Genomic DNA, 20,570 nt, shown 5'->3' with positions numbered 1-20,570 from the left:
CTTGGTCCTTGGTATTTTTTGGTTGTGTGTTTGGGTTTTTTATTTTAAACTCTAGGTGGAGACTAGTTCTCTTTTTCCTGTTGGATGCAAGCGTACATCATTATTGCATGAATACATTTGGAGTAGGTCTCTAAACAGAGGCTTGGTGGTGGTGGTTTCAGTGCTTAACTTACAAACATGGGAACTGAATTTTTTGATGAATCACTGCATACGGCTTTTTTTACTTAATATACCTTTATATTTTTCTTTAACTATTTGCTTTCCATAACTAGTATGCTCATAATAGCTTTCACAAAGGAAGTGAAAAACATATGTTCAGACTTACTCATGTAGAATTGAATTTTTTATTTTGTCCTGTAGTTGTAGGAATTATTTTTTTGTTTGTTAAATATACTTCAGTACTTAATGTTTTTCTTTCAATATAGTCACCGTGCTTGCAGTTGTTTGTGTAACTTATTTCATTTACTAGTGAAACTCATTTTGAGCAGTGAATCATATGTTATCCAGTACTTCAACTGGAAATATTTAAACTCTTCTCACTAAGAAAATCATTGACTTGATACATATTGTTTGAATGATACATTTCAGGCTTTCACTAAGAAAGGAGATTATTGACTGGATTTGAGTTAATAAAATAATAAGTTAATGTGCATTTAATTCTCCATTTTTGACCTTGTTACCCATTTGACTGCTTCCTTAGAATAAACCGGAGTACCTTAAGAATCTAAAGCTATTTGCATTGGACCAAAATATTGCTGATGCTGGTTAAGGTTTTAGATAACACTAAAAAGGAAGCAAAGACGCTTTTACTGAAGTATGTTGCTTTTTCTGTGAAAACTAATCTATTATTGTAGCTTTTTTTCCACTTCTGAGAGCATAGTGGTAGGTTCCAATATATTTTAATTCTTCCAGTGAATAAATAGTGATGCATTCTAGAAATCCTTAACAATAATGAGAAAACCCTCCTGAATTAGAGCACTTCTTCAAGCCAGCTGCTTCCTGATAATCAACATGTCACTCCAGCAGTCTTCATAAATGCTGCTCTCTAATTAGAATTACAAGGCTTGTCAAGAGTGCACATGGCCCTTGTCTTCGTTCTCCTTAAATCCTGGGCCAGGTCCCAGCCTGAATTTTCATCTCTCTGCAATAATTCCATTGATTTAGAGTCTGTGTTGGATACTGAGATCAAAATCAGAATCACTTTGCTTGAAGGTGTGGAAATTCCAGTGGAGCAGAGAAAATATTTTAATTGCTTCAGCTAATCATGTAAAGAGGACAACTTACCGACAGTTTGGAAGTAGCTGGAATTTACTTAAACATAGTAAATAGTAATAATCAAATGGAAAGTAGATGTCCTTATCCCTTGCATTGATAAAAACCATAGCTGAAGAGAAGTGCTTTTATGGCAGGAAATCTTGGCACAAGGACCTGGAAGCTTTTTGCAGCTATTGAAGTAAGTAGGGTGTGTTTATAAAAGGAAAGAGGAGCCGAGTTGAAAATACACCATGTGGGAAGTGTCCAGTTCTTCCTGCATAAAGCAGATCCTGTCTATCCCTGTTTGCATTGTGAAATGGCGTTTCTGGGGGGAACAGTACTAGGGGTGTGACATGCTAAGATTTAGGAGATGCTGACTCCAGCTGATTTGACAGCCTGCTGGGGGGATTTGGCCTGCCTGCTAGCCTCATTCTAGTGTTGTCTCTGCCATTGAACTCCCTCTCAGAACTAGTTACACTGCTGTTCACCTCCTCACTGCATGAGAAATTTACAAGTTACTGCTCTCTTAGAAACCCTGTCAGAGGTGACATGTAGCACAGGCTATTGCAGGCTTTGTATAAAAGCTGTCTCTGAAAGACAAAGATTTGATTTCCAGGATGCTAGCCTTTGGATGTGGTTCTGGGTTCCTGTTACTACCTCTTGCTGAAGAATTCCAGCTTAGTCCAAATGCCAGTGGCTGTTTTGAATGTGTCAGCTCATGTGTGACTCTAAAGAGCAACCTGAAGGTAGGAACAAACAGAAATAATTTTTAAAACTCTAATCTGTCTTTGTCCTTTCTTTCCTTTCTGCAACATTTGGAAGGATGCACGCCAGAAGTTCCGCTCTGTGCTGGTTGAAGCAACGGTAAAACTGGATGAACTGGTAAAGAAGATTGGAAAAGCTGTAGAAGACTCTAAACCTTACTGGGAAGCGCGGAGGGTGGCCAGGCAGGTGAGAACTTCCTGTCTCACAAGCTTGTGCTGGTAGTTGGAGAGCACATACTGATTGTGTTGCTTTCCTGCTATTAATAACATCTTAAGCATATGTACTTAGCCAACACTGGTCAATGTCTTGAGCTGCATGTCAGCCATGTGAATCAACGGCAAAAATGTGTTTCTTCACAGCCACAGCTGCACGTGTTCTTCAGTCCAGGAACAGCTACACCAGACATAAATGATAAATAGCAAAAGACTAGTTCTGTTCTCTTCTCATTATCAATGGCCTTTCAGAGCCCTGGTCTTTCCTATCAGTAGTTGTAACTATTTGAAAATACAAAGTAGACTTTGTGTATCTGCTTTCTCTTCTTAAAGCAAAAATGTACAGCAGCCAAATGGTTGCAACTGTAAGATGCTTGGAAAGAGGCTGGAGTGGGGCAGACTTGGGCAGACCTGCAGGGTTTGGTGCTGATTAGGTTGTGCTGAAGCAGGAATGTGCTAAATGTGTCTCTAAAATGTGTTGGTTTGGGGAGAAACTGAGCTTTGCTTTCTGTGCTGTCATCAGGATCTGACCTCCCTTGCCCCAACTACTTGATTATTGATAGACCTGTGTGCTGAGGCAGGGAAGGATGAGGTGTGGAAGTAAGGGTGTGGTCCTACTGGCTACAGGGAAAGCAAGAAAGCTTGTGAGGTGTCAGGCACCTTCTCACTTTAAGGAAAAAGTAGCTGAGAGTGGAGTGTGTGGTGGCTTAGTCAGTGCTTCTGCTTGGTGTCTGTAATGGAGTTTGAGGTGTCTGAGGCTTTTTGGTTTTCTCCAAGGGGGAGGCACTTCCTGGGTGCTACATCAGTTTTCTTTTGAGACAGGGAGAGGCAGGAGTAGAGGAAGAGTTGCCTAGAGCTGCTGCTTCTGTGCATGACATCTGTTGGCTGCGTAGCCACGATGTAAGTGTTTAAGGGTAGAGTGAAGATGGGGTAACATGTGTGTAACACATGAAAATTACAGTAGGATTTTGTTTGTAAAAATAGGTGGAGGATGAGGGATGAGAAAAGTAGTGTAGATTTGTGCCAGAAGGCAGAAAGTAAACTTGCAGCATAAGAGGAGGGGAGAAAAGAGGATGCATCCTCAGAAAAAGCCATAGGAAAAGGAGACACAAGCTTCATGGCTCTGAAAGCTGATGAAGCAGGAATAGGGTTGATAGGATACGGTGTGCAAGATAGTATGTGACCATGTTGATCCTTTAAATTGCATGGCATTGTTTTGGAGCTATTGTCTCAGGTCATGGGGATGATGTGTAGGCGTTATTAGGCTTAGTCCTTCAGACTAGAAGCAGTGTGGCGAATAGGTAAACTCTGTTTCAAAGAACAGTAGGCACAGTTATTTACTACTCATCTGTAACTGCTTTGAAAGCAAACCCTGTTCATGGGCCTATGGTGTGTGCTAGAGATAAACCAGTGATGAGCTAGAGAGGGAGGGGCAGTTAGTAACAAAATAAGATCGAGGAAATGTTTATATTCTGTTTGTTAGTGTGTGCAATTGAAAAAAATAATCCCTGAAACCCTGCCTCTAGTATGATCTTATACTTCTATTACTTTAAATAGCTATGTGAGGCATAGTATGCATAAGACTTCAAGAGTTATACTTGGAAGAGTCGGTGGTAGAAATGCATACTTTGCAGTACAAAAAAAGTCAGATGCCTAATATCAGGCACTGAGAGCAGTGAACTTTACCCTCTGTCCTGAAGTTAGCAGCAGACTATGTCCTGAAAATGGAATTTTTTAATTGTGATGTCTTTGCTATCCCTGAAATCCATTCAGTCATCCTGGTTCAAAGGTGCTTTGCAAGACCACTAAGAAACCCAAACCACTGAAGGTCCTTAGATTTGTAGAATTGCTACTCTGGTATCGGGCTTGTTAGACAGAATCATATTTTTCTTCCCAATCCACTGTCAATGGCTAGGTTTAAATGCTATTTATCTCAGATCTGCTAATTTGCTACACACTTACATTTCTTTTGATTCCTTGATAGCGTTTTTTTTTTTTTTCTTTAAAACAGGGATTCTTTAAAACAGGGATTCCCCTTCTAACTGTTCCTGTGACTTTTTTCCCATTTTGTGTTATAGAGCCAGTCATGCAACAGTACTCTCTCTCTTTGTATCTGCTTAGCAGACAGAGCTGGAAGATGGTCTCTTGTTTCCCTTTGGTTTTGTCTAATCAAATCTTGAAATAGAAAATGTGAGGGCTGAGAGGAATATTAGTGTTGAAGGACAGTGAATCTATCTGGAAACCAGGAGACTGGAAAGACTTGGTGCCAATCATCAAGTAAAGCATCTGCCAAAAGAGTTTTTCTAGTCTAAATTTAGTCTGGAGAAGTTCTGTTTAACTGGGAGCAATTTGCTATATTCAAGTGGGGAGAAGGGGTGAATGGGTAGGGAAATAAGAAACTGGAGGAATGTACCAGAATATTAGTACATTTAGATGCCAGTCTGCATCTTTTTTTCTTATTTGATTTGTAAAATTGTAGAGAAATCATGGGAACAGCTTGATATTTTTCCACTCAAGTTTATAATAACATCTAGCCTGTGAAGATTGTCTTACTTCTGCCTTTACAGTTATTTCAGAGCTGTTAGGCTGCCTCTGAAAACATAGGCACAAGGTTCTTGGTGGTTGAAACAGCTTTAATTAAACAATAAGGGAAAAATGCATGACTGTACTTGTAAGAGAAAGGAAGTGTAAATTCTTATTTGTTGCTCTCAGTAAAGGGAAGTAAAAATATGACCTATAGATTGAAGTCTTCTGGGAACAAAGAACTGCATAATTAATGACATCTAGTTTCACAGAAATGCAGTAGTTGTCCAGAGTTACTTGCATCTAAAATGTCAGTTGTAGGTTGAGTTGTCTGATGCAAGCTGTAGGAGCTTGCTTTGACTTGGCACCAGCATGATTCTCTTCTGGAAATACTTGTTTCTTCTATTAAGATAAAACCCATTAACAAGGTAGGAGGGCACTGATGCAGGATCAGCAAAAAACAGGTCCCCAACTCCAGTACTTCCATGAGGAAGCTTTAGGATCTTGAGGCGTTTTGCCTACTCACCCTTACCCCCATCTTGTGCAATCAGTGTTGATAGAAGATACTGAATTAAATTATTTCTCCCATGCAAAAGTCCTGTAGCACCTTGTTTGTGTAATGTGTGCCAAGAGAGGTTCAGATTGGCTATCTGAGGGTTAAACTTTGCTTTAACAGAACAATGGTCCCTCAGCATTAGGATTTGAATGCTTTGCCTTCTGAAGTGGTGGCATAAGGAGTCAGGATGCTGCCTGTTGGCACCGAGACTGAAGTGAGAGCTGGCTAATATTCTTGCCCCTGTAGATTTCATGCAACTTCTGCCAAGACAACTTAGTTGTGATTCCTGACTTGGTATAGCAGTGGGCCTTTTGTGTTGATTGTGGGCCCATCTTACTGTTTTGGAGCATTTTGATCCAAATTTGGTTAATCAAATTTTAATGTGTTTCTGCTACAAGAACTTTTTTTGCATTTGGCATATTGTCTTTTCATGTTCTTTAACTTACACCATAATGCACGTGTTCAATGGAAGAACCTTGGCCTATAATAGAGGATTCTGTATGTACACAAGCAGTGACCACGTTGCAGCAATATTAAATTCCTATAATCCAGAAGGTGGTCCAGGTTCTAAGTGTTGGAAAGATCAATCAATCATGGGAAATGTCTGTTTGGTGTGTGGTGTTTTGGAGGTTTTTTTTTCTAGTAATCTGCTTCCCTAGCTGACTAGTCAACATAATGGGGAAGAAGGGTGAAGTTGCCAGGAAACAATAGTGTAAACAACAGTGTAGGTCTTGAGCCTCTGAGGTAAGTGTCTTAAGCCACTGTTGACTTCATGTTTTTCAGGGCTGGGGCTGGAAAGAACCTATGCAATAGTGTCTGCAACAGTGTCTGAGCAGGTGCTAGAGACTGAGAAGCATGTTGCCTCCTTGCTGACAGCATGCTCTGGGACAGCAAGCTGTGCAAAAGCAAGTGTGGTCTACTACATAAATCAATGGGCTGTTAGGAGCTGCTTTTCTGCTGCTGCACCACATAGATAAATTACTTTGTGTCTCTCTTAGTTCCCACGTAAATTGGAGCTGGCAAGCTGCTGTGAAGCTGAGTTCATTAAGGGAAGTAAAAGCACTTTGGGGTCTTTGGGAGGAGGTGCCATTAAAACTCTTATCCCTATGTCATCGCTTGTGAACCCAGGGACAAACTCAACAGGAGGATTTGCCTTTCTGCTTTGCTTTTGCTGGAAGAAAAAATCTGATAAAAATGTGTTCCCATCCCCAAAAATAAAACAATCCATGCATTTTTAGTGACCTTAACTTGAAAAAAAGCCTTGGGAGTTTTGTTTTTAATTAAGCTTTAGTTCCTATTACCGCATGGTTTTTTGTTTGGGTTTTGTTGGTGTTTTTTACACCCACCCACCCCCGAGTGGGGAGTTAATTTTGTTCCCCAGTACTGGCTCAGACTAGGAGTAGGTGCAGGTGCTTTGCTCCACTTTAATCCTGAGCTTATTTTGGAGAGCCATGGTTTTGCTTTGTGATACACACACACACACACACACACCCTTTTTAGCTTTTACAGAAGTGTGTCAGAAAACTTGCTTCAGGCAAAAATAGATGAAAGTTCTATGCTAGGTCATATCTATATGTCTCTCTCACTAAGGGACCCATCTGTAGCAAGTGTTCAGAGAACAGTGTGTTGAGGGGTATGCGTATTCTGCTTTCTCTTGGGTCACTCTTCCTGGTTTGGTGTTACAAGTAATTCTTCGCATGTTGTTGGCATGCTTTCTTAAGCAGAATCCTTTTATCTCAAAAGGCTCGGGAAAACATGTTATCGGTACGTACAATGGTTCTTCCCTGATGAAGACTAGGCATACCTAAGAGGAAATGCAGTTGATGGACAAGTAGATTGTGTTCAGCAGGGACAGCTAACCTGTCCTATTCACTGCAACTTTTTATGTAGTAGAGCCTCTTCCTCTCACATCACTAATGATTTTTCTCTCATGTAATATTTTATACTGGATCGCCACATCTGTTTGAAGAAATCAGCTGACAGAGTAAAGAATTTTTTAGGGGTGAGTTTTCAGATACTTGGATTCTGAGTCTCCATTCTGCCTGTCTTCACAAAAGGGGAACCCAGATACCACTGGGAAATTATTTCCTCTCTCAAATGTGAATTTTGTTTTGATTTGACCAGTGGGTTCAGAAGTTAATGGTGGATACCAGTAGGCCAAGGTGGGTATATAGGATTTGCCTTGATTAGCTTTACCTACTGAAGTGTTTAGTGTCTAGTCTAAGATAGTCATTTGGGTCCTTAATCACTGACTGTAGTCAGTGGTGAGAGGTAGGTGCATGTGAAAAGCCTTCTGAAATATGTCCCTCCTCCTTAAATGCAGAGGGAGTTCAGACATCTCATTCTAGGTTGTTTAGCCATTTGAAAGGTGTCAGGTGAATCCTGCAGCAAGTGGTTCAATGAATCTTATCGACAAAGTGAATCTGGATGAAGAGTAGCTCCTGTAATCTTGCAGAACAGGAACTGAGCCACTTGATGGTGAAGGTGGGAGGGTATAAGCGGATAAGAGCACACTTGTCTAGTTGGAAGAGTCTTCCTCAGCAGACTGATAGCATTCTTTGCAGAAGTGCAGTACCTATAAAAGAACAAAACTTTCCCAAGTGGCCATTGCATCTTAGTTTCTAGGTGTTCAGCTTGAGATGTCTGAAAATAGTGTGGCAAGTGTGGAACGTTATAGATGGTAACTTTCTTAGCTCAGGAGAGACAAAAGCTTTTGAAATGAATATAACTTGAAGGTTCAAAACTGCCACTCACCCTTAAAAATAAATTAGGAACTGGGAACTGTGGCCTTGCCAGTGCCACTTCCTGCAGCACCCAAGTTTCCCATCCAAATTCGCTCAGTGAGTGAGAGCTAATCAGATCACAGCACCAGCTGGCACTGCTGTGGACAGGAGGGGCAGCATCGAATGTGGGTGACAGCCTCTGGGTCCAGATCCAACAGTGGTGGATATCCAGGTCCTCCCCTCTGGTTCCTAGGCACTAGATGTGTTATCCATTGGTATAGTGAATGTAGCCATGTCATAAGAAATCTTCTTTTTGATTCTGCTTTTACAAGCTGAAATCCTGATGCTTTTGTTTAGTATAACAAGGAGTTAAGACTGATTTGCATTATCTGGTAAGCTTATCTTGGCAAAAAAGGGTGAGGGAGAGGGAACTTAAAAAGCAAAAATTAAATGTCAGCAGAATTGTGACAGACCTGCATTCCTGTTTGGCAATTTGCTGTGCAGCTAGTAAAAAGCAAAATTATTGGCACAGTTACAGTGAAACAACCAACTGACCTTTCCTGGCTGAAGTAGTGTTTCTGGTTAACTGTTTAGAAACCAAAAAGCTATCTGATAGATTCACACTTTCAAAGCAAGGATACAGAAACTTGGAAGTGGATTTTGACAAAGCTTCTACAAATCCTTCCAACTGTTTAAGAAAAAACACGAACACCCAGAGCACTTGACTGTTCTCTGTGGCCATAGTTTGGTGCTGCATTATCATTGGTAAGTAATAATTGTCTGTGCAGCACTGCTGCTAATGGCCCGTTAATTCTGGTCTCACTATTCATCTTGTGCATAGAGGAGGAGTGCTCCTTTGATTAAACAAGAAGAAGAGCTGTCGATGCGGGGTCAGAAACTACCATAGGGTCCCAAGAGTATTTCCACCCGTGTTTGTGGTCATGCAGCCAGCAGAAGGTATTTTATATGGACATTGTTCCTCCAGCCATTTGCAATAACCAGTCTAGGCTGGCAGCATAGGTTATGTTATTTGTGGTCTGCCTATGCAGATAGCTTGCCCTTGTCATTGAAGATGCCCTGCTGGCTCTTGGGGAGCCTCACAGTAGTGAGAAGATAGAGGAGGTAACAATTTCTGGTTTAGGAAGGTGGGGTGAACAATTTAAGAGGCAGCTTGCTCCCCAGGTGTGTAAATCAACCACACAAAAAAGACTGTGATTTGATTTTGGATTACTTAGGCTGGTGGGGTGGAGAGGCCGCTCAGAGGCAGGGGAGCAGCTCCCTTCCTGAACTGGGATTTAGCTGTTGTCTGTCGAGAAACTTGTCTGTGGGATGAAGGCTGACTTGATGGCCTCGGTTAGCACTGGAGCAGGCCAGGTATGGGAGGCAGGCAGGCAGGCAGCACAGGTCTTGCCTGGGAAGAGACAGCTAGGGTGCTCTGAAGGGAAAGGAGACATGGAAGTTGCGGTGTGGGTAATCTGGGAGCCCAGTGCTGTAAAGAAATGGTAAGGAGAAGAAATGTAGGTGAGCTGTGCAAGAAGTTGGTGCCTGAAAGGATGAAGCATGGAGGCTGCAGGTCATACCTGGTGGCCTAAGAAGTTATACGTGTCCTTTTTCCCTTTCTGTTCCCTGTGGATCTGCTCTAGACCTGAACCCCTTCTTCCCACCAACACTTTCACTTTTTTTGTTACAAAACACATAATTAAATCTTGGGGAAACCATGTTGATGTGACGTCAGTCGTCTTATGAAATGTGGAGTTCTCATTGCTGTGATCCCAAGGGGCATTTCACATGGTGCATAGCTGACTGTGGGGCCAGGCACCCAGCACCCGTCTGAAGAGGAAATAAGCCAAGCAAAGTAAGCCGACGTCAGTAATTTTATTATTGAGGGTGAGGAGTCACTTCCTGGACTTCTAGCAGGGAATCCACTGAGTTTCCTAAACTTTATTTCTAAAGTAGGATGCACTTTGGGTTAAGTAAATATCATGGTTTAACCCCGACTGGCTACTAAGCGCTACACAGCCACTTGCTCACTCCCCCCTGGTGGGATGGGGGAGAGAATTCGAAAAGTAAAAGTGTGAAAGCTCATGGGTTGATATAAAGACAGTTTAAGAGGTAAAGCAAAGCCACAGACACAAGCAAAGCAAAATGAGGAATTCATTCGCTGCTTCCCATCTGCAGGCAGATGTTCAGACATCTTTGTACTCAAAAGTTAATGGGGTGCCTCTTGTGCTCTCTTGTCATGTTTGCCAATTGTGATTAAAACCCTGTGAGTAGGGGGTAGGAGTCACTACCCTGTGCTTAGCGTTTGTTTCACTGCTGCTAGACAGAGCTTGTGGTTGGTGTGTTCTATTTGCTCACCTGAATGCTTAAAACCTAAAAATTGTGTTTTAAGTCTTACATTGTGGTTCTGTTGCATTTTCCTTCAGGCCAAAGTTGTGACAAAACAGGGAGTTCAGGGAGACTTGCCTGGGTCAACCAGCAGGGTTTTGCCTGGCTGATTTATTAGAATTGTTACTTATTGACTTAAAACTTTTAAGACCTCAGTTTTACATTTGTTCCGGCTCTGTTGTCTGGTTGAGCAGTGTGATATTTGAGTGTCTCAAACGAGCTGTCCTTAAACTGCTGAGAAGAGGTAACAGATGTTGCTTGGTTGGATTTGGAAAGTTATGCCCAAGACCTGATCTGTGAAGGAAAGCTCCTGAATTTTTTTTGTCTTGCCATCAACCCTGCTAATACAGAATAGTAGGCCAGTGTGACTGGCAAGTTACTACCTTCTTAATCCTGAGCAGCTGGAAATCTGCCCCATGTTTGGGAACACTTAACAGCTGCTGCTTTGCAGATGAACTGAAAAAAAACCTGTACCTGATTCATATTTAGTGTTCTGTTACTTACATTTCCTGCGAACTAGGTGGTATCTGTAGCAAAACCATCTGCAAATACTATATTCTTGGCATCTTTGGACAGTAAGAACTAATTTTTAGTCATTTGGTTGTTGAAATACCTGTGTCAATAAATTCTGTGTATGTATGTGCCCCTTCTAAATTTTAGCTAGACCACCTGTGTCTATCTGTGCTTTCTATGGCTCAGTGAAAAAGGGTCTAGTTATTTCAGGTTGGTGTTTATACATCCTATGTTTTTGTGTGAGCACTGTTCTGTTGATAGATGATTAGTTTGTGTAAGTTATTGATGCAAAAACTATAATTGGTCTTCTCATCATTAGTAGATGTACCTTGGAGGGCTCCATTATGTAAATTTGTTAGCTGTACACTGTAAATTAGAGGTTCTTCCCTCTTCTGCTTTTCTTTCCAGCAGTGGAAGAAAATACTGTTTTCATCCAAGTGTTTTGAAGAATGTATCTAGAAGAGATAAAAAAATGACTCTTTCTTTTTTTGGCGTCTTTCTCCCACTTTCTCCAAACCCACAAATCATCCATTAGTTCTAAGCTGTTCTGGATGGGAGCAATAGAACGCTAGCTAGCTGTTCAACCTTCTCATCATTAATTGTCAAGAATGCTGTGACCTATTTATTTTGCCTACCTTTCGAGAATGTTTCTTGTTCTTTTTTCTGTTGTGAAATACTAGGTGTTGTGCAAGTAGGTCTGAAATAATGTAATAGTGGGGTAAGTGGGTGTGGAAATACACTCTGTTCTTTGGAGTAACAAGAGCAGGGCGAGGGCAGGAAGGTTTGGGGCATTTTTGTTAGATGTCAGCTGATATAAGCAGAAAAAAGTGGTACAGGTGATCTGGCTATTATGCTTAGCTGCAGGTGCTGGAACTGGCAGGAAGGTTTAAGCAGCTCTCAAAGGGTGCTGGGATATGAAAATAGAGATTAATTTTTCCTCTGCTGTTGTCTGAAAATTTGATTAACATCTTTTCGTATCCTCTTCAACTTGGAAAAACCCAAGAGTTTTAGATTATGCATTCCTTTGCATAGCTGTAGCACTTTGGCCTTTTGGCAATAGCTATGTAAAGTACAGCATCTGAACAAATGATAATTTAAAGGAAAGATTGCCTTGTGTTCTCTCTGTTTCCCCTCACAGTCTTTTCTGGTCACTTGTAAAGGTTATTTAATGAGATTGTAAGCCACAGACAGGATGATCTGTTAAAAATAGTAGCTGGCATTTGAGCCCAGGTGGCTTGAGGTCAGGGTGATATCTTATGTACCTGTTTTGCATGGTAATTGCTCAGGTATGACTGCTGAAGGCAGCACAAGTCTCGCAACTTTGGGGAAGTTGTTCAGCCACCCCAATCTTTGTGTACAGTGGTCTGAATAGGTGGGAGTTTGTTGTGGAGTGATAAATGCTCATGCTAGCTGCTGCTGCCAAAACAAATCTGATACAAATGTTGGTTACTGCCTCCTGGGTGTGTTTTGTTATGACTTCTAGTAAACCAGTATAAGTTTATGAGCTCTTGTCTGTTCTTGCTGGAAAAGGTTATCTGAAGAGTCCAATTCCTCTGTAGCATGTGTGGGAATGGCTCTGCATTGACTCAGTTTCTGTGAGAAAAATCTCTTAATTGCAGCAAACTTGCAGTTCTACTGTTATAAAATAACTTCCACTGCCAGGATGTGGAAGAAGTATCTGTTGTGGTTTGGGTTTTTTGGCTTTTCTTTTTTTTCCTGTGTCTGCTTCTGATGTTTGGGTTTTTTTCACTTGGTAATGGGTACTAATGGTTTGTTCTTAAAGGAGGGGTTTATTGCTGTGAAGTGGAATTGAAATTTTGCTGTTCTTGCTGCTACCTAGACTTTTTCCTTCAAGGAATGGACTTAGGCCCTTCATTTGTCCAGGACACCACTCTCAACTTTTAAGTGAAGCATGCCTGTTGTTCACACATGCTGTGGAGTCATATAATTCCACTAGGAAAAACTTTGAAGACTTGATAATTGATTATCTTCAATGGGTCCCTTAGGAAAATTACTATCTTGCAAGTTGCTGGTGGTTGTGAGGCTTTCTGGGAACTGGGAGAACAGATCCAGAACAGCCCGTCACCCAGGTGAAACTCCTACCCATGTGACTTGTCTTTGCCTATGCCACTGTGCTTGCATGCACAAGATGTGCTGACAGAACCAGGCTGCCAGTCCCTTGTTAGCCCTCTGGAAACTTCTGTTTACAAACATTTGCTGCTTTGGGGGCAATTAGGTGAGAGAACAGTGTTTCTCCTGAACTTATCTGTTGCATCTGTATGTGCTAAACATTTATTATCTTGGATAATTAGCAAAATCCACTAAGGCAGGCGGTGTACGTCTTGTAGCATGTATTTGTGGAAGTTTGTTCCATGCTTCTATATTGGATTTCAGCAAAGGAGGCTGCTGCCAGGTGCAGATGAGCATGCAGAGCCTTTGTAAACCTAAAAACCAGCTGTAAACCCTAGACTCGTGGAGTCACTGCCTAAGCTGTCAGAATGCAGGTGCATGTTGAGGGGAGGATTATCTTGATATTTTTCTCTCTTAAGATATTTTACCTTGGAGAGAAAAACCTGGACATATTCAGTGACTGCCTCTTCCAGAAGGCAGCAGCTTTATACTTTTGGCCACAAAAAAGTGCACAACTAACAAGCAGATGGCCGTGAGTGCCCAAGAAGGCTGTCGCTCGATGACAAATTGTTCATCCTAATACCATATTCTGGTGCCATAGACATGTTAATTAGCATGAGTAACTCCGAGCAGACCAGCATCTCACAACCTCATGGAAAACGAGGGAGGGCCAAAGAGCTTGGTGGAGTATCTCCCATACAGTCTCTGTGCCCAAATGAGCATTGCCTCCCTATTCCTATGGCAGTGAGGCAAGGAGCTAGATCAATTAAAAACAGCGAGGAATCCAGTAGGTTTCAAATGACTGAATGTACAGAGGTCATGATCAGCTCAGAGAGTATATTCTGGTCTTTGTTTCACAAGATCCTAGTGTACAGCCTGGATGGGAGCCACCAGAGAACAGAAGAAGGCTGGTAGCTGATTGTTCATCCAGTCCAGGATTGCCCTTAATAGTGTTTAAGGAAATTGTATGTTTAGATATATTCTTTCTCATTTCCTTCCCTAGCTCCTAAAGAAGGGAGGTGGGATTCTGTCTTTGAGAAGACCAGCTGTCTCCTCAAAGATAACAGAAGAAGCTAATTAAGTGAGCTGTAGTTTGTGCCCTGAACTTTTTGTTTCTTGGAATATGGCTTGTGGTCATGTCTTAAGGGAGTTACACGTAGCACCTAAGTTTAGCACAGAGTTGGATGTCTCTCAGAACATGCTTTGTAGGTCTGGTCTTACTTCCTGAGCCTTTTTATAGACTACAGGTTTACTGGGAAAATAAAACGGAGCCAGGAGTTAGGTCAGTTCTGTAACAAGCTGTTAGAAGAGGGGAGTGGATGCATGAATGGGACCAAAAAGCCCAGTGCAAGAAAAAGGCACCTGATCAAAAGCAGAGACTAAGGGACATCTGGTTATTGTATTCCACAGACATTTCATTAGTTATGCAGCAGGGAGGAAATGGTTTGTTCTCCAAAAAGCTCTAGCAAAGTTTATTTTCACCATCTCCTCCCCTTCGCCTTCTCCACCCAAATAAAAATCTTCAAATGTGTTTTGCAAAAGCAAATTTTAACCCATGTACAATTTTATAGCTTTTCAATAAACAGCTTAAGACAAGGGTGTTTCAGACTCTTGAGAGGCTGTATTTTGTCAGTAATGCAGTCATTGCAGATTAATATATAGCTCACAAAGCCTCATATATCTGCCAAAATTAGGTCATTTGCAAGGCTTTGGATTTTACAAGTTGTTTATAAAAATCTGTACACAGCCTATATCAAGAAGGGGTTTCTGTTCATTACTACCTCTTAGTTCTGGTTTGGCTTTGAGTTTTTAGTCTGTAGGGAGAGAGGTAAGGAAGGTCATGGTCCTTAAAAAAAACACAAAGAAAACCTCCACCCCCCCAACTGCACTGTCTGATTATTCAAGACTATAAATGTGGGTCTGAGAATCTAGGATAACATTCAGCATCGCAGCAAATTTTTTGCAACTACTATGTTTTGGGGTTTTTTGGGTTTTTTTGAGAAACTGTAAGGAAAAAGTAGTGGTATTTTATAGGAATGCTGGTTGTACCAGACCTCTGGAGGTCATCTGATCCCAACCTCCTGCTCAAAGCAGAACTGTCACCATTGCTGGATTGCATCAACTGTGGCTTTGCCAAGTCTTGAAAACCTCCAGAGATGGAGATTTGTAACCTCTATGGTTAACCCGTCTGTGGGTCATACTGCCCTCCTGGTAAGAAATAGTTTTTTAACGTGCAACTTGAACTTCCAAGCTGCTGCCTCTGGCTGTTGTTCCATGTTCTGTCATCCAGTACTGCTGAGAAGCATTTGTTTGACTCTGTCATCGTTGCAGTTCCCCTTCAAACTTTAGCTGGCAGCTAATCAGATTACTCCTTAGCCTCTCCTTCTTGCTAGACTAAAAAAGCCCACATCCCTCAGCGCTCCTTATAAGAGTCATTGTAGGCCTCTGGACCCTATCTCGACACCCCTCTTGAACTGGGGGGCCTGGATATAGTATTCAATGTGCAACCTGACCAGCACTGAGTTGGGAGGAATAACAACCTCCCGTGATGGGCCAGCTGTGGCCCTCTTGATGTAGTTTGCCTTACAACAAGAGTGTACCTTTTCAGCTTTTTCAGCCTGACACCCGTTGTAATGTGCAGCTTGTTTTTGACAGGGCAGATCTTCCCATCTGTGCTGATGGGATTATTCCATCCCAGGTGCAGGACTCCGTATTTCTCCTTGTTGAACCTTGTTGGGGTTTCTCCTGGCCCAGTTGAGTTTCACAAGGTCCATCTGGATTGGGGTTCTAACATCTGCCTTTTCAACAACCTCCCCTGACTTTGTGTCATCTGCAGATTTGCTGGGGATGTAGCTGTGCCAATATCAAGACTGTTGTTAGGATGTTGACCATTATGGGCCCTTGTGTTGATGTCTGGGCTGCTCTTCATGTTACTGGCCACCAGCTGCATTGAGACAGGTTCAGGAAAACTGGAACCAAAATAGCAGCACTCGGTGGCTAGTTACTGTGAATGCTGCAGCAAGCACTTTAACTGCCTTCACCTTGTAGCCTTCTGAATTACTGAATCCACTGCAGTGATGGCCGAGACAGGTATGCTGTGGTCAAGTGATGATCCTGCTGTCCTCATCCCTGCCAGAAGCTTGTGCAGGATGCTGTGGTGCAGTCAGCGTGATCAGAGTGATCCCTGAAGACAGGTGTACCACAGCAACTCTGGTGGGCAACTGGTGAAGGAAAGTTCCTGTTTTAAAACATGTTCCCTGTTGTTATACTTTGCACAGCAAATTAACTGTGGGATGTTGTTAAAAGAGAGGGGGCCAGAATGGAAACATCTGAAACTTGCTTTCTTTTGGAGAGTGTGACTGGAACACAGTTAATCATTATCTATTTTGTAGTAAGCAAGTACACGTTTGCTGGTGGCAATTAAACTATTGTTTTAAAGATTAATGAGTGGGGGAGACATTAGTGTCACAGTAACAAACAAGAGCCTTTTTAGAGCAGAGGCCTTGAGCCGGCACGTGATCTGCCAGTGCCTTGTTCTGAGCAGCAGCTGTGTGTTCCCTTCATGTTCTAGCTTGCAGTGATTTTATAAACAGAGATTGTTCTTGCCTTCCATTGGCAATAACATGGAGATGCTGAAATAAAATGGGCATGAAGACACTTGGCAGTGTGGGATGAGATAGGTTCACCTGGATAAATGAGAAGCCAATTTTGTAAATACTTGAAAATAACAGACCTTTGCTGACTGCCATTTCTAATGGGAAATTTTCTGGTTGTGTTAGTGATGTCCTTTTCATGAATTTATCAGTGGTTGTGGTCTGGTCCTCTGGTGAGGGAGGCTGGCCAAGGGGAGAAATTCTGTAGCAGGCTTGGCCCCACAAAATATACACTTTGCATCTATTTCTGGCAAGCTGGCTTGGCCGCTAGCTGTATGCACACGTGTTCACAGGTCAAAGGCTGAGCAGTGTCTGCCAGGGTACATCAGATGTCAGCTAACCTTGGAGGAGTGCTATAGCTGTGTTGCATAGTGTTTTGGTGTCAGTGATATTGCGCAGAAAACAAAAAATCGGAGGTTAGATGAAGTGAGGAAGAGGAGTATACGTCTTGGTTGCTGTTAATGCAGAGGATTCAAGCTGTGTGTGGTAGGGTGAGAAAAATCTTCTATTAGGTCAGCTGGGCAAGGACTCTGACTACAAAGGGGCATTGGGGCAATAGAAGCTGTGTGGACTAAACAGAAAATTGTGTTTCATAACTAAAGAGTACAGGGGGTTCTGCTTTGAAAGTGGACAAGCAGATGTATCTACGTTGGACTGAAAATCTTGCCTGTATGCTGCTGCCAGCTCCAGAAGAATGACTGCATTTTGAAAAGTTATTGGTTTTGTTTTCTCCTATTAGCTTGCCATGGTCTAGCTTTTTTTTCATCACTGTCTTTAGCTAATAGCATAATCCAGCTGTTGCACATGGTTCCCTTCTGTGCAAGGCCCTGTGTAGGCTAAGCAGAGGATTGCCCATGAGGATACAGCTTTTATCCCCCCAAAAGGGATTTGTCAGGAATTAAATTCCTTTCAGCAATACATTAATAGCTTGCAGTTATGAACATAGTCAGTACCGCTTTAATTTTATGTCATTGTTTATTTTAAAAGTTGACATTTTTCATATCACAGGACTCAATTTGCTTCCGAGAGTGCTGCTACTGTGTATCACCTCTGAGTATTCGGGAGCTGGCTGGGAAGTTTGGGACTGTGTGTTTCAGGGCTGTGCATGTTGGAGCCAGGGAGATCAGCAGTGGATGAGCTGGTGAGAGATCACCTGTGTGGGACCGCACAGGGTGGATAGTGGTGAAGCAAGCTCTTCACCATGAGGAGGGGTAGAGAGAAGGGGGCTGAGTGTGCAAAGCAGGACTCTCGGGCATGCTGCTTGTTGTAGGGAAGGGATTTACTGCTGTGGGAGACTTGTTCGTAGCAGGTTGCTTGTAGAGTACTGAGTTGCAGAGGAAGGGTGAACGCAGCGGCAGAAAGAGTTGGTGCTCTGTGTGGATGGCATGTGACAGGCTGCTGTGATGGTGGGATTCTCCTTAGCTGAGACCTCTGTAGCTGCTTAATGGCATTTCTCAAGGGATCCCATTCTATATTTTACACTAATGGGGGAGGGATCTGCGTTGGTGACATGCGGTTGATTTTCCTGGCAGAAAGCACTGGTGATGAGGTACAAAGAGCTCCTGGTCACTGTGGCAGTGGGAGCTGGGGCACAGGTTCCCCAGTTCCCAAGGGGTCAAGGCTTTCTTGTTTGCAATAAGGGGTTTCACTGACCTAGCTTCTTCTAACTTCTTTTGGAAGAAATATTCACTTTTATATCAGATAGACTCCATCATGCACCAGCAATACGGTGACAGGCAGGAAGTTGATGTTCTGCTTGCCTCCAGCCTTCCTCAGAGATTTTTGTCCTTGTCCCTAGTACATTCTCCCTCATGCTACCCCAGGCTAAACCTTTCAACTCGAACAACTCAACACGAACTTAAAAGCAAAATAACCTAGTTTTCAGCCATTCGTTTGAATTTTGAATTCTGGTCTTTTGAGAGAAACAGCCACTGTCTAAAATGATGCTTGTGCAGCATGAGGAGGTTGGATGGAGATACGAGCTCCTGTTGTTCCTTGTGGTTTTACAAGCATGCAAAGAACATCGCTACTCTCTCTTCCATCAAACTGAACAACCTGCAGGCTTGAGACTCAGAGCATGAGAGCAAGGTGTTGCTGATGGTGCAGAAAAACTTGTACATGCTGGAGGGAGTTTCAAATGAAGGCTAATTAGTGAGTACCTGCACTAACTAAAAAGTGTTTGAGCATCCTTTTTCACGCTGGCAAAACCACAAACCTGTTGATGTTTCTCTAATGACTAATGTATCATTCTTTACCCTAGCATATGGCTTTTTTCTTTCCCAGGCTTTCAGTAAGTTGCTTAAAATAGAAGACTGCAGACTGACTTCAGATAACTGTTGAAGCTAAATTGCTATTTGGATTAACTCTTTCGCTTAAACCAAAAAACATTTTGTGTTCTCAAACAGTGTTTCTGAACTGCCGTTGCTGAGTAGCATTCAACAAATACAACTGGGGAGAGAGTTTTTTGAGTATGGTTTCGTTTGTTTTCCATTTGCCCACACAGTTGTGGGGTATGAAGCTGAATGAGCCCAGAGTTATGGGTCTGCCTGTTAACAGCTTCAGCTCTCAATGTCCTACGGGTCCAGCTGCAAGTAGAAATCTAGCTGAATTGTAAATTTAGCTTCTGGTTTTCTTATTGTAAAGAATGTTTTCCTGCAGTGCAGCCAGTTGTGCTTTAGAGGCTTCATCAGAAGAGCTACTAGTACTGCAAGCTACGACTAAGTGTTGTTTTCCATGGGGATTTAGTAACTCAGCTCCTAATGCTTGGCAGACTTTTTGCTAGCTTAGATGTGTTGATCCCTGACCCAGGTATCTGTGCCAACAGAAACTTTCAAGTGCTGAAGCAGTTACAGTGAGAAAACTGTACTTCTCCTGTGCTTGTATTGCCCCTGGGATCTGGATTTACTAGAGTTGCGAAAGCAGTTACCTGCTGGTGCGGTTCTGCCTGTGCTAGGAATGGGTCACCAGTCTGTTTTCCTGCATAAGTTGTTTCTTGCACGGGGAGGCCTGCTCCGGCAGTGGGGCAGCCACGGAGCTGAAGCCTTCACTGGGGCTGGGCTTTGACAGCCTTATTGCCTGGAAGTTACTGGGACCTGGCTCCCTCTCATAGGGTCTTCCATGAAAATTAGTCCTGCTCTTCTTCCCAATACCCTCAGCACTGTTCTGCAGTACTTGGTGCAGGCTCTTACTGGAATCTTGCGGTTTATTTCACTTTTTAAAATCCCACCTCAGACTATTTTTATGGAAGACTTTAGGCTTTCATTTGCATTTGATCACATTACTAGCATAGGTCAAATTTACTGGAAGAAAAAAAAAAAGTATTGTGAATTTTCAGAGAATTCAGCAGAGGATATTTTGGTGACTAAGATTCTGGCTTCTTGCTGTGCCCTTTGTTGGAAGGTTAGGTTGAGCTTTGTTTAAAGATCCCCAGATGGCTTTGCTATGCTTGGTAGGTACCATGGTTTAGGTTAGTGACTAAATTAAAATATTCTTTAGTCAAGCTTATTCTGAATTTATAATGTGTGTTAATACATTTGAAACAAGCAGCTGGTGACTGAGGTGGTGAGGAGATGTAATGTGTGGGTTTTTTTCTTAGAGACCGTATTAACGATGAATTTACACCAGGATGCTGTTCATCCACTAATACTGGCTCAAAGCTCTGTGCTGCTTTGGGATGTGCAGTCCTGCATGGAAATTAACACTGTAATGCCCTGGCCCTTCACAAAGGCTTTGGGCAGAGTGGTGTGGTGTAAGCTGCCTGAAAGCAGCAAAGGGCATGGTTAGATGAATTCCTCTTCTGTGGAAAACACCAGCAGCCACTTCAGAAGGAAGTGCATCAAGGACCTTTGTTGGA

At 42.4% G+C, this 20,570-nt stretch overlaps 2 protein-coding genes across 3 annotated transcripts in view; both read left to right on the top strand.

The window, feature by feature from the left end:
- METTL6 (methyltransferase 6, tRNA N3-cytidine) overlaps window positions 1-2,151 on the top strand; it is a 52,962-nt gene extending 50,811 nt beyond the window's left edge. The window contains exon 8 of the mRNA XM_080387308.1: window positions 2,077-2,151. The gene's annotated coding sequence lies outside the window, so the exon portion shown is untranslated. The remainder of the gene's footprint in view (window positions 1-2,076) is intronic.
- Window positions 1-20,570, top strand: part of SH3BP5 (SH3 domain binding protein 5) — a 75,193-nt gene that overhangs the window by 32,162 nt on the left and 22,461 nt on the right. For both annotated transcript variants that reach the window (XM_080387273.1, XM_080387274.1), the window contains exon 3: window positions 2,077-2,205. In XM_080387273.1, coding sequence (XP_080243399.1) covers window positions 2,077-2,205 — 129 coding nt within the window. The remainder of the gene's footprint in view (window positions 1-2,076; window positions 2,206-20,570) is intronic.

This window comes from Falco punctatus (genome assembly GCF_963210335.1).
Source record: "Falco punctatus genome assembly, chromosome: 4".
NCBI classification, from domain to species: Eukaryota; Metazoa; Chordata; class Aves; order Falconiformes; family Falconidae; genus Falco; species Falco punctatus.
The sequence above is the reverse complement of the archived record's forward strand: the minus strand, read 5'-3'. Positions and strand labels throughout refer to the sequence as shown.